The sequence below is a fragment of the Octopus sinensis genome, linkage group LG25 (assembly GCF_006345805.1).
Source record: "Octopus sinensis linkage group LG25, ASM634580v1, whole genome shotgun sequence".
Classification (NCBI taxonomy): Eukaryota; Metazoa; Mollusca; class Cephalopoda; order Octopoda; family Octopodidae; genus Octopus; species Octopus sinensis.
The window spans coordinates 18,327,197-18,341,546 of NC_043021.1; the positions used below are offsets into that span (position 1 = coordinate 18,327,197).

General features: G+C 39.4%; 1 protein-coding gene across 4 annotated transcripts in view; it reads left to right on the forward strand.

The window, feature by feature from the left end:
- The window catches only part of LOC115224231 (protein KIAA0100), a 437,418-nt gene that overhangs the window by 377,628 nt on the left and 45,440 nt on the right, over positions 1–14,350 (forward strand). For all 4 annotated transcript variants that reach the window (XR_005003864.1, XR_005003866.1, XR_005003865.1 and 1 more), the window contains 6 exons: positions 3,724–3,779; positions 5,317–5,377; positions 5,830–6,003; positions 8,034–8,192; positions 10,416–10,494; positions 13,263–13,429. Coding sequence is in view for 1 of the 4 variants with exons in the window: in XM_036513442.1 (XP_036369335.1) it covers positions 3,724–3,779; positions 5,317–5,377; positions 5,830–6,003; positions 8,034–8,192; positions 10,416–10,494; positions 13,263–13,429 (696 nt within the window). In the remaining 3 variants the exon portion in view is untranslated. The remainder of the gene's footprint in view (positions 1–3,723; positions 3,780–5,316; positions 5,378–5,829; positions 6,004–8,033; positions 8,193–10,415; positions 10,495–13,262; positions 13,430–14,350) is intronic.

The window sequence follows — 14,350 nt, forward strand, 5'->3', positions numbered from 1 at the left end:
GTGTGTAGACAAAGTGTGGCAGAACGTTTCAGAAGTTTGCTTTGTAACAAGGTTTCATTCCACTGCATGGCATCTTGGTCAAGTGTCATTTTTTTTATAGTCTTGGGTCATCCTACACCTTGTGAGTATAACTGGATAGAAAGAAACTATAGAGAAGCCTATCATGTGAATTGTACCTGGAATTCAAAAGGCACAGCTTTGTTGTACATTCTGTTACACTGACTCTGACTAAGAATTACATTAGGGGTACACATGTCTTTTTAAGGTGGCGAGCTGGCAGAAATGTTAGCATGCCAGGCGAAATGCGTAGCCGTATTTCGTCTGCCGCTACGTTCTGAGTTCAAATTCCGCCGAGGTCGACTTTGCCTTTCATCCTTTCAGGGTCGATAAATTAAGTACCAGTTATGCACTGGGGTCGATGTAATCGACTTAATCCATTTGTCTGTCCTTGTTTGTCCCGTCTATGTTTAATCCCTTGTGGGTAGTAAAGAAATAGGTACACATGTCTTTTTAAAAATTAGCCTCCTGGACATCAGTTCTGAAGTGACCAAACAACTCGATTCTCATTGTCAAGCAATGGCCATTCACCAGCAACTCCACCTTGGTTAATCCCACCCTGTCGTCAATAATGTATGTAGCCAGGTTCCTCTATAGCAAGAAACCTGTTCTTTTCTAAACCCTTCTTTCCTGTTTTCACCTGTCAGCTCCTAACCTCCCACTCAATTGTAGCTCCATTCAGTTGAAAGGAATCTTAGTCTTTGAGCTCTATGGCAACCTCACTTGTATTGGTGCCATAAAAATGCACCCATTACATTCTGTATAGTATATGGCAAAAGGAAGGGCAATGAGCTGTAGAAATTGTACTAAAGCAGACACTGGAGCACAATGCCATCCTTAAACCCATTGAATACTGTTAACCCATCCACCCCATTCCAGTCTGGAAGAGTTGAAGGAGGATCTTTAATCCTTTCATAGACAACATCTCTGGTGCTCGTGTTACGATGAGCCCCCCCCCAGTTTGTATAGTAAAATTATTTGGTGATAAAAACAAATGTAAAAAAAATACCGACATTACACAATAGCAAAGATTAGCATTTGGTTTGTTGTTGTGTGTGTCAGATGATGAAGGACCATGAGATGCTGTAAGACCTGTCTAGCACATACCAGTATGCAAACATCAATATACCGTCACTTAGCGGTTCGGCAAAAGAGACCAATAGAATAAGTACTGGGCTTACAAAGAATAAGTCCCGGGGTCGATTTGCTTGACTAAAGGCAGTGCTCCAGCATGGCCGCAGTCAAATGACTGAAACAAGTAAAAGAGTATACCCAGCGGTGGTGCCCCAGCATGGCCGCAGCCTTCGGGCTAAAACATTTTTAAGGATTTAAGGATTTATACCATGATGGTTTTGTGTATGTGTGTATGATCCATGTTCCCTACTGTCATGGGCTGGGCAAGAGGACAGGAACTGGCAAGTCTGAAGACAGCACCAGTAATTACTGTCTGCTTTAGCATGGTTTCTTCGTAGTACCAACCAATTCACAGCATGTACTGGATGCTTTTTATGTGGCATTAGCTGCAGTGAGGTCAGTAAGCAACTTGCAGAACAACGGACTCTCAATTGAGGGATGGGTGCGTGGGGTAAGTGTATGTATGTGTGTGTGTGTAGTTAATCAAAGACACAGAGAAAAAAGGACAAGAAAAAAACAGCAAGAGGATGTGGTACATGCAAAGTATTAAGATGCTCAGAGAGAAGAGACCTCCAGATGTCTCTTCTCTCTGCCTCTACTACTACTACTACTACTACAACAAGAGTAGAATATTCTTGTTCTGTTACCCATTCCCAAGATATCCCAGGCATGGTTAAATTCAAAATTCAGAGCATAACAGTTCAAAATTACAGAGCATAACATTCTCCCGCAGATGACCAGAGGCTAGAACCCCTGGAATGTTGTGGTTATAGCAATCAAAATTAAAGATTATAAGCCTGAATATATTAGTGTATGATAACGATGATTTCTCATCTTAGAAATTCAGACAAAATTTGTCTGGGATCTTTAGGGTTATTTGTGCATACGATATCTTTCTGTATGTGATATTGTCCGTTTCCTTTTGTATGTGAATAGTGTTAGATATTTCAGAATTATCAGTCTGTTATGAAATTTTGCTCATTTTTTTTTCCTTTTTGCGTCAATAAAATATTTTACATTTACACTTATACTGTGTGTGTGTGTGTGTGTGTGTGTGAGAGAGAGAGAGAGAGAGAGAGAGAGAGAAAGAGAGAAGTTAGACTTGGTTTGTAATGGTTTTATTTGAAATGGTTGTTTCCATTATTGTTCAAATGATATCCATTGCGATATCATCTGTGTTCTTCCCATTATTTATGTGGACATTTTATAATATTATATCAATTTGTTGTGATATCATCTGCATTATCACTCCAGTGTTGTATCCTCTGCTTGCCCCGACACCGTTTCTATAGATATTGTAAACATATTACTGTACTATTTATTGTGACAACATCTGCACTTCCTTCTGATACATGTATGTATATGTTGATATTTATTGTAACGCTATCTTTCCATTATAAATACAATGTTATGTGCTTATATTTTAATGGTTTTTTTTTTACCATTTTCTACAGACATTACCAGCAATTCTGTTTATCAATCTATTTGACTATTGTCTTGTTTTACCAAGTTCGCATCATCTTTAAATACAAATACACACACACACACACGCACACATACACACACACACACACACATGCATGCATACACACACATATGCATACACGCACACACATGCATGCATACACACACATATGCATACACACACACACATGCATGCATACACACACATATGCACACACACACACACACATGCATGCATACACACACATATACACATGCATGCATACACACACCACATGCATGCATACACACCACACATGCATGCATACACACACACACACACACACACATGCATGCATACACACACATATGCATACACACACACACGCACACACACACACACACATGCATGCATACACACACATATGCATACACGCACACACATGCATGCATACACACACATGCATGCATACACACACATATGCATACACACACACACATGCATGCATACACACACATATGCATACACACACACACATGCATGCATACACACACATGCATGCATACACACACATGCATGCATACACACACACACATGCATGCATACACACACATAAGCTCACACACACATAAACACATGCACACACATATAGACAGCACACACACATATGCATAAACACACATGCACGCACACAGCATCTATGAATATATATGTAGACACAGATTTTCTCATGTACACACATACATGCCCACATACACACATGCGTAAGCATGCTTGTATGCCCGCACGCACACCCACACACAGACACCCACACACAGACACCACACACACACACACACACACACACACACACTTTGTCTTTCTCACTTTTCTCTTTTCTCATTACAAAAATATTTTAAATAAAAATCGTTAACGGAATTGTATTACCAGACATATTTTAATCATTTAATAACTCCTTGTTTTCTTTATCTAATTAATTAGTTAATTATTCACTCTATTGGTGTATTTAACTACTGAAATTTCGTCTCCAGTATTAACCTGTTGCTCCTTCTGTGTTGATGTAATATCTCTGTCCCCTTGTCTTCCAGCTTGATGTCCCCTACAGAGCCCCCGTGGAGAAAAATGTCTTCCTCAGTGTCTCCAGGTAAAAAGGGTTTCAGTTTTGCAGCTTTTATCTAGATTTATGTGAATAAGGAAATATATATGTTTACATGTATCTGTTTGGAAAGAGAAAGAGAGAGAGAGAGGTAGATAATCGTGTCTGTGTGTGTGTGGTGAGCAATTGTGTATTTGTATATATATATGTTCCTATTCTCACCTTTTTCTGTTTTGCGTCTGGTTATATATATATTGCCTTGTGGTGCTTGGACGAACCCTTTACATTGTTAGTTGAAGCTCAGCCAAAGTTACAGTTGTCTTTTATCCCTCGAGAACAGTGCTTTTCAAACTTTTGCTGGAGCGGAACCCCAAGGAAACGTTCCACTGGCTCGAGGAACCCCTGTGCAATAATTTAATAGTCTTATGCACACATATCTGCACAGGAGAATTAAAAATTACTGCTGATTTTAGCAGTTTTGTAACTTCTTGCGGAACCTCTGCACTGTACTGGCGGAACCCTAAGGTACCGCAGAACCCTGGTTGAAAACCACTGCTCTAGAAACACTAAAAGTACCAGTTAACTACTGGGGTCTGTTTACTTGACAACTCTCATGCCACAAACTGTGCTTATAAGACAAACTATTTCCATTATTGTATGCCTGGTGTTAGTTTACCACACGGGTGGTACTTTGAGGTATATTTTTGCCTTCTTGCTGCCTGGGTTCAAATCCTTCCAGGATCAAACTCTTCTTTCCAACCCTTTGAGGTCGATAACTTAATTGCCAGCAATTACCATTAATAGGTGTGGCTGTGTGACAGTTTGCCTCACACCCGCATATTTTCTGGTTTAGTTCTACTGCATGGCACCCAGGCCAACCGAGGTTTAGTGAGTTAATTTGGTAGACGGTGTGTGTGCGTGCGTGCGTTACTGTCTCCGTGCCTTGACTTCGTGTGATAGCTGTGAATGAATGTCCTTGTTATGCAGGTAGTGTCCTTTGTTTCCGATCTTCTGTGGAAAGATGTCTGGTCAAGGGGAAAATATTACCTTATTTAGATACACATTTCTTTACTACCCACAAGGGGCTAAACACAGAGGGGGGCAAACAAGGACAGACAAAGGGATTAAGTCGATTACATAGACCCCAGTGCGAAACTGGTACTTTATTTATCGACCCAGAAAGGATGAAAGGCAAAGTCGACCTTGGCGGAATTTGAACTCAGAACGTAACGGCAGACGAAATACGGCTACGCATTTTGCCCGGCATGCTAACGTTTCTGCCAGCTCGCCACCTTATTTAGATACAGGTGAGTGTTGGTGACAGGAGGGGCATCCAGCCGTACAAAATTTGTCTCAATAAATTTCATCCCACCCATGCAAACTTGGGAAAGTGGACACATGAAAACAGTGTAAAAATGATGATGATACTAATGTCTGTTACTGAACCCTATGTACTACGTCCACCCTGAAAAAAATTTCTCCCTCTTAAATTTTAAAGAAAAAAAAATCTTCCTTGCATTTCTTGATCAAAAGAAATCAATGTGTTGTTCAATAATGTGTTATTTCTGGATCTTTCTTTCGGCAGAGTTTCCTATCAACGAGCTGATGAAACTACAACTGAAGATGAAGTAAAAGATGTCCAGAAGGTAATGTCTGTTGTCCTCCAGCCTCCACACCATCTCTCCCCACCCCCTCTCATTCCTGTGTCCAATATAGTCAAGCAACATAAAATAATGTGCCTCTGTTTTGCCATTTTTGTTTGCTTGATTGTATGATTAAAAGCTTTTCTTTTAATATTTTTTCTTTTATTTTTTTTGTGGTTTAGTCAGAGAAGGAAAGATAATTGCCCAGCCTTTCCAACTCTACACCAATTGCTCCCACCCATTCCTGTATAATGTAAACAGCCATTTATCTCCTCTACGACAACAAACCTGTCCTGGCTGCTACCTTCTTACTAAGCCAAAAAACTACAAATTCTGTGTTTTGCTTGCAATCTCAACTAAAAAAACTGTTTCAAAGATCTTGTGCTCCCTTGTGTAAAGCCAGCCCTTAAATCTTAATTTCTTCCATTCATTCTCTATAAAATCTCTTCCAACAGGAGACACCCACTCATATGGTACAGGTTTATGACATGAAAGGAGCATGGACTCGCAGTAACCGCACAGTGCTCCTTGGGTTGTATGACAGTTACATCAAGGCCCAGTCACTAAAACGTAATCTATCTTCTGAAGCACTGAAAGGTTTCAAACTGGACAACACCCGACAAGGTTATGTAAGTAATTTCCTTCCCTCTATCTCTTCCTGATGACTAACCTTAAATTTTACCTTAATCCTAATTCCACTGCTGACCCTATTCAAGGTCGTTGCCAGTGCCGCTGGACTGGCTCCTGTGCAGGTGGCACATAAAAAGCACCATTTGAGTGTGGTCGTTGCCAGTACCGCCTGACTGGCCCTTGTGCCGGTGGTACTTAAAAACACCCACTACACTCTCGGAGTGGTTGGCATTAGGAAGGGCATCCAGCTGTAGAAACTCTGCCAGATCAGATTGGAGTCTGGTGCAGCCATCTGGTTCGCCAGACCTCAGTCAAATCGTCCAACCCATGCTAGCATGGAAAGAAGACGTTAAACGATGATGATGATGATGTAGGGTTGAATTTCATTTTTGTATCTGGTTTGCAAGATTCTTTATGTGAACTCGTGTGTTGAAGCAAATTATGTTGTGTCTGGGGAGAGACATATTGTCTTAATATCTTATTATCTAACACACACACTAGTTCAATTTTTGTTGCTTTTGTAAGCAAAAACAATGAAAATTTTGGAAGAAAAAATACAAATAATAAATGAGTGGAAATCGAACCAGTGAGTGTGTTAGATAAGGCATTAAAGCAATATGACCCTCCCCATACACAACATAATAAGCTAAATATCTTTTACAACCAGGCCTTGATCAAGTCCATCAGCTAATGTGGTCACTTGCTGTTATTGTATTCTATTCGTATGTAATGCTTGCTGTCTCTGTAAATAACAGAGAAGACTACAATCATTCGGAATGTCAACCCCATTTTTACAGAGAGAAAAAAACAAACATTGTGTTATATTTACATGTATGCTGTGTCTTGGACATTTGACCTCTGATCATCCACACTGTCATAGATATATCTTAATGGAAACACTGTTAATAACACTAGTCTAATAAAAAGTACTCCTAGTTCAAATCCAGTTTGGTACCATGTGCTTATCTGATGATAAGTCCTTGTTGATAATCAAACTGACTGAAAGACAACGAAGATATGTTGGAAAACAACAAGATGTCCATCTCTGAAGATGATGTTTATAGTCTAAAAGTCATAATCTGATTAACAATTACTCTTCTCAGATAATATCTGCAGCATGGAAGACACACATTAGCCATTCAAAAACATACAAAGACTATTAACTTCTAAAAATTCTTTGTTTGGTGTCAAAATTTTCATTGCACCAGGTCGTAATTTTGGCATCAAATAATAGACTTTTTAGTGAATTGACCAATTTTTGTGTGCATTTGAACAGCTGATGTGTATCTTCTTGTTGCAGTTGTTTTAGTTTCAATGCATGGTCTCAGATCAAATCACTTGCTAGGCAAGTACATCTCTGAAATCTTCTCAGATGTTTCATCAATAAAGAACAAATATGTCCTCTTAAATATAAACATGGCACCTGTGTCGGCTGCACGTAAATGCACCCCGGTGTCATGCAAATGGCACATAAAATCACCCATTACACTCTGAGTGGTTGGCATTAGAAAGGGCATCTGGTCGTAGAAAACCATACCAAATCAGACTGAAGCCTGGCACAGCCTTCCAGCATGCCAGCCCAGTCAAACCGTCCAACCCATGGATAACAGACATTAACCCTTTCGTTACCGTATTCATTTTGAGATGCTCTGTGTTTCTTTCCATTAATTGTAAATATAACAAAGAATTTAGTAATATTACTTACGTATCATTCAGCTACTGTTAGGATCATAAATTGTGACTAAGGTTTGGTGGTATATTTTAATGAAAAACTTATGAAAACAAGACATTTATACTACAGAGCCAGAGCCGGTTTTGGCTGGGTTAGTATCAAAAGGGTTAAATGATGATGATGATGATGATACTGACTTGAATACTAAAGAGAAACATTTCTACCTGGATAGTTTAATGGTAATGCTGGAGCTGGAAAGAGATAGGAATGCCTACCTCCAGCAAACAGCAATAATCCTTCATTATGTTCCAGTTTGAATGGTAAGGTAATTAAAAACATTTTTGTTGACCCCCACAGCGCAGCAAGTCTTCTTCGTTGAACACCTCTGGTAACGTAGAAACACCCCTAACTGCAGGGCCAATACCCCTCAGTCAACTTCACTCTGGACATGCATACGCTATGCTAAACAAGCTCGTTTCAGAAACAGATAAGAAGTCGGTGGCTTTCACAGAAGAGGTAAGTTAACATATCAATTAATTAATTAATTAATCCGAATAATGAACAGTTCAGGCATTTGGCCTAGTGACTACATCATCAAATGCTGCTCATCGTTTTGTTCTTGTTCATTAACATCTGTTAAAATAACGACAATGATTCTTTCTAATATTGGCACAAGGCCATCAATTTTGTGGGGATGGGGAAGCCAGTTACACTGACCTCAATGCTGAGCTGTTACTTATTTTATTGGCCCCAAAAGGTTGAAAGGCAAAGTCAGCCTCAGTGACATTTGAACCTAGAACTCAAAGCTGGAAGAAATGCTGCTAAGTGTCTTGTCTGCTGTGCCAATGATTCTGCTAGTTTGCTGCTTTAATAATAATAATAATAATAATAGCAACAACAATGGTTTCAAATTTTGCCACAAGGGCAGCAATTTTAGGAGAACAGATGACTTGATTACATCAACCTCAGTGTTCAACTGGAACTTATTTTAGCAACCCTGAAAGGATGAAAGGCAAAGTTGACCTTGGCAGAATCTGAACTCAGAACATAGTAGCAAATGAAATGCTGCTAAGCATTTCACCCGACATGCTAATGATTCCGCCAGCCCACCGTCTTAATAATAATAATAATAATAATAATAATTGTTGTTTATTTGCCACGAGTGACATATGGGTGGCAAGGCATTACATGTACAGATTACAAAAACAATGGGATGAGGGTTACATCAAGTGAAAAAGGGAAATGTGAATGTGTGTGTGCATGTTGAGGAAAAAGAAAACATCTAATAAAAATGTTTATATTCAAAAAGGTGTACGATCACTTAGGGTCCAGTAAGGCAGACTACAAACCAAGAAACACACTTTAGCATTGAGGCAAGGGCCGTTTTCATTCTATGAAATTACACATGGAGATTAAGAGTGAAACCTAGCCCTCACCCTTTTCTTCATGTTGCGTTGATGATATCGATAAATAGGACTTGGCTCCCTTGTCTTTGCAATATGATCCTCCATTTTGTCCCTTGTGCCAGACACGAAAACTGCCCACCAAAACTAGTAGGGAGCTGAACTAGATATTGTTGTTATTTGATCATGTCACACCTCTATGTATGTTTCAGTCAGTAGACTGCGACCATGCTGGGGCACCGCTTTGAAGAATTTTTAGTTGAATGAATCAACCCCAGGACTTATTCTTTTTTTTTAAAGACTGGTACTTATTCGATCAATCCCTTTTTTGAACTGCTAAGTTATGAGGAATTTGAACATTCCATCACCAGTTGTCAAGCAGTGGTGGGGGACAAACACAGACACAAAGACACACACACACATGTATGATGGGCTTCTTTCAGTTTCCATCTACCAAATCCACTCACGAGGATCTGGTCAGCCCAAGGCTATATTAGAAGACACTTGGCCAAGGTGCCATGCTGTGGGACTAAACTGGAACCATGTGGAGGGGAAGAAAGCTTCTTACCACACAGCCACACCTGCGCCTATGTACATATTTATATATGTATATGCTTATATTGAAGCCATGACGATATCCATTAAGCAACTGAAGATGGGATGTATGCATTTGTTAATTTGTGCAAGTTGTTGACTGTGGGCTGTTTGTATCTTGTGCTTTTGTTGTTTCTGAGTTGTTCTTCATTGAAATTCTAATTCTTGTAGGATTTAACATGTTTAGGGAGTTCTTGCTTTCGTACTTCGTGGTGGTTTTGTTGTATATATACATTACACTATACCAGTGGTTCCCAAACTATGAGTCGCGACCCACAGATGGGTCGTGAAAGGAATCTTAGTGGGTCGCAAAAAGTTATAAAATTACGCATTAGCTTTGATTAACTGCTGTCTATTGAGATAGTTCAAGACTTCAAGTGGGTCGTCATAAACTGGTGTGATAAATAGTGGGTTGCGACTCTAAAAGTTTGGGAACCACTGCGCTATACATTGATATTGTGCGATTGTCATCCATTGGGATTTTACTTCTGATAAGAGTTATACTTGCTTAGGGGTTTATAGTTTGAAGTTTTATTGTGTGTGTGTGCACGCACGCACGCACACACACACATATAGTGAAATCCTAGTTAACTTTATCTTTACTATAAATTTGACTTTATTCTCAGTATAGAGTGACGTAGTTAGTAAATACACACTCGTTTTTCTTAGGACTTCAAAGTAATAGAATTATTCATTCTCACATATTTCACATATTTCCTGTATCTTATTTTCTCCCCTGCAGCCATCTGAAGCAAACATGGAACAACTTCATGGCATTGCAGCATGCCAAACAGACGATGTTATCAAGAAGAACTGGTTAAGTAAGTTAAACTTTCAGTATTTTGTTTTGTTGGTTTTTTTTGGGGTTTTTTTAATTCCATTTTATTTTATAGACTTATTTTGTTGTTCAGAAACCACTAAATTACACTTTATGTAGACCATGCATGGGCAACATGTGGCCCTCGACATGTTGTTGTGTGGCCCTTGACAAGTTTCTAGGTTGCTAATTTTTACTAGTGAAAAATTTTTCTCAAATTTTCCAATTATTAACCTTATCGACCTCGGCAGAATCTAAACTCCGAATGTGAAGACAGACGAAATAGATAGTACTTATCTGTGTGAACAACTATTTTCAAGAACGAAACATGTTAAATCTAAAACTAAGTCAAGACTATTGCAGCGTGGAAGGTGTTTGTAAGCCATTTAAGAAACACACAAAAGCCGTTCGATTCACTTCAACATTTAAGTTTAATTTGTCAAAATATTTTCGTCGCTTTAAGACCGCGACCTGTTCACTGACAAAAATCCGTGCTGCATCTGAGAAAGTAACAGTTAATTCATTATATATATGTACATATGTATGTGTGTATGTATGCACGCATGTATGCATGCATGCATGTATGTATGTATGTACGTACGTACGCATGTGTGTATGTATGTAAGTATGTATGTGTGTATATGCATGCATACACGTGCACACACGTGCACACACATACACACACACACACCATAAACTTAAAGCTATAAACCTGTAGTGATGGATAGGTGTAGACTGACCACTCATCACAACAATATCAAATTTCAACCTCCCCCCCGCCGAAACTAGGAAGTGATTTACGACCCTTATCCCCACAATAAAACTCGAAATTTGCAGCATAACCTAAGAGTAGCGACATCTCAAATTCTACCTAATATTGAAAATATGGTAAAGAATATGAAGGTGTAAAAATCTCATTGATATGGATAATAACATATCAATGAATTTTCTTTTTTTTTTTTTTTTTGACCTCAATATTTTAAACTATAATTTATTTTCACTAGTAATCATCATAATTATCATTAGGAAATAATGAAAGAGATGCCAGCTTAATGTGAACTTTCATACTAAGACAAATAAAATTAAGAAGAACTGCAAAAACATTCAGTGGAAAAGTGAAGTACTATTTCATGCATATGTGTTTTATCATGTGCTGGCCCTCTCCTACTTGGAAATGGTACAACGCAGGGTCCCCAGCTGAGGAAAAGTTGCCTGTGCCTGATATGGATTATTACATCTATATCAATACTACATTACTACCAGAGGGCACACACTCTCCTACCCTGATGTAATCTCCAGGGATACAGGCATCCAGCAACAGGACCTCCGTAATACTCTGATGGACCGTGAAGTCTGGCGTAGCATGGTAAATTCCATTGTCTCGACCACGGTCAAACAATGATGATGATGACATTTGTATAGATATTAAGTTTATATGAATATTATATTTACATAAATATTATATTTCAGTAGGTGCAGTTTGGCCAAGTGGTCAAGATGTTCACTCTGCAACCATGCAGTTCAGCTTTGACCTTGCTGTCTGGCATCTTGGTCAAATGTCATTGTCACTAGCTGTGGGTCACGCCATCCCTTGTGATTAAAACTGAATTGTTGAAAATTGTGTAGAAGCTTGTAAGGTGGATTCTACCTGTAACATAAAAGTCTTGTCACACACACTGCGTCAGACTGATTCTTCCTCCCCATCATCATCGTTTAACATCTGCCTTCCATGCTAGCATGGGTCGGACGGTTTCACAAGAGCTGGCCAGGCTGAAGTCTGCACTAGACTTCTGTGACTGTTTCGGCAAGATTTTTACAGCTGGATGCCCTTCCTAACACCAGCCACTTAGCATAGTGGACTTAGTGCTTTTCACTGAGAATTACTTTAAGGGTACATGTGTCTGTGGAGTACTCAGCCACTTTCACTGTAATTCAGTATTCAACAGTGAAATATCTTTTTTTACAAATTCTCTGTGACATCAGAGTTACTTCCCTTGGCATCCACTTTCATTTAAATCTACATTTGGCAACCGACTGATACAGTGTTTCTTATAGGCAGGGAACCAAGCCTCCACTTCTACAGGGTGGGGATGACTTTTCAGGTTGAAAAGGCAGTGGATAAGTTGTCATGTTTAATAAAATCAAGATGGTTTCCCACTTTTTAAATTTGCTTAAATATCGAATGAAGAATGAAGATTTATATGAATCTCAACACTTATTGTAATGTTTGGGGACGATCATTTTGTCAATAAACACACGCTCTGTTTATCTGATCTTCACTTTAGCTTTATTATTATTATTAGTTTATCTGTCAGAGTTCTTTCGTCACACATTCAGAAACCTCTTCAAATGACTTTCCATTCCTCGTGCCTGGTCTTGTTCTGTCCGTTCCATCTTGTCTTTCTGCAGACTGTATCCTTATATGTGCTATCTGTATTTTTTCTCTTTATTAATTTCATTGATCTTTTTTTGAGGGGAGGGGGCTAGTATTTATCAGTCTCAGAACTGCTGCACTAAGACATCTCTCCCATACCAACCCCTCTCATCCCTTATCACCTTACACAGGCTCTCATAAATCTGCCTCCCCTCTCATCAATATCTCTCATATATCTCCACCTTTCATAATTATGCACTTACTCATTTCCCCTATGCTTACCCTCTCGTGTCCCTCCGCTAACGTATTTCTTACAGCCCCCCCCCCCCACTCCCCCCAGTACTCTTTACTCACCACTCACACATGTCTCTCTCTCTCTCGTATATTTTCTTTTACAGTTGAACTGTTCAACAGTCAAGTAATGTTAAAAGGTTGTGAAACTGTTGGCTATGTCATAGTCAGTGCAGCAAAGGCACAGATTCTCTCTTGTATCCACAAACCATTCTGGAAAGGTTGTCAACTGTGCAGTAAGACCACTTGGGTTGGCTCTCTGGAATGCATGCAGGTGAGATATACCTCCTCCTCCTCTCTTCTTTGACTTGCTTCCTTCACACTAACAAACTATTAGTGTCTATATCTATAGATGCACACACTCATACTATGTTTAAACCTATTTGGTATACATACAAACCTATCAGATTTACTTATTTTTGCCTGTAGATTGAAAAAACAAAATGACGAACAACTTGAATTGATTTTTGAACCTTATTGGTTGGCATTTGGAAGGACATCCAGCTGTAAAAACCATGCCAAAACTGGCCTCGCCTGTGCTTGTGCCACATAAAAAGCACTGAGCCTATTCTGTGGGGTGGTTGGTGTTAAGAAGGGCATCCAGCCATAAAAACCATTGCTAAAACAGGCACAGTAGCCTGGTGTAGTCTTCCACCTGGCTGGCTCCAGTCAAACCGTCCAACCCATGCCAGCATGGAAGACGGACGTTAAATGATGATGATGATGATTGGGGCCTCATCAGAGGTGTTTACATCATTTGTCCAATCCCAGAGATATAAACCAGTGTTGCAAGACCCAAATTTCGTCTCCCTGACACTGATGACATTTCAGCAATGGACACAGCCACATGAGTGTCCAGCAAATCACAATTTCTCCTTCCCAAGTGGAGGCAACTATGAAAGTGGTGGTATTTTACTGCAGCAGATAGGTATAATAGCCCAGTTACTTCAATGAAAGGTCTGCGATCTGTTTGTGGTTCTATGATGTCTATGTCTTGACTTTCAACTGGAAAGAGAGGAAAAAAATAAAGAAAAAAACATTTTTTATTTTTTTATTTTATCTAGTTTCAGCTCACGAGCTGTGGCCATGCTGGGGCACCGCCATTTGGTGTTGCTACATGATTTTACTTCACGAATGCTTTTTAGCAATTGCCATTTGGTGCATGAGAGAGTTCGATGCAGCTGCCCTCGTCTGC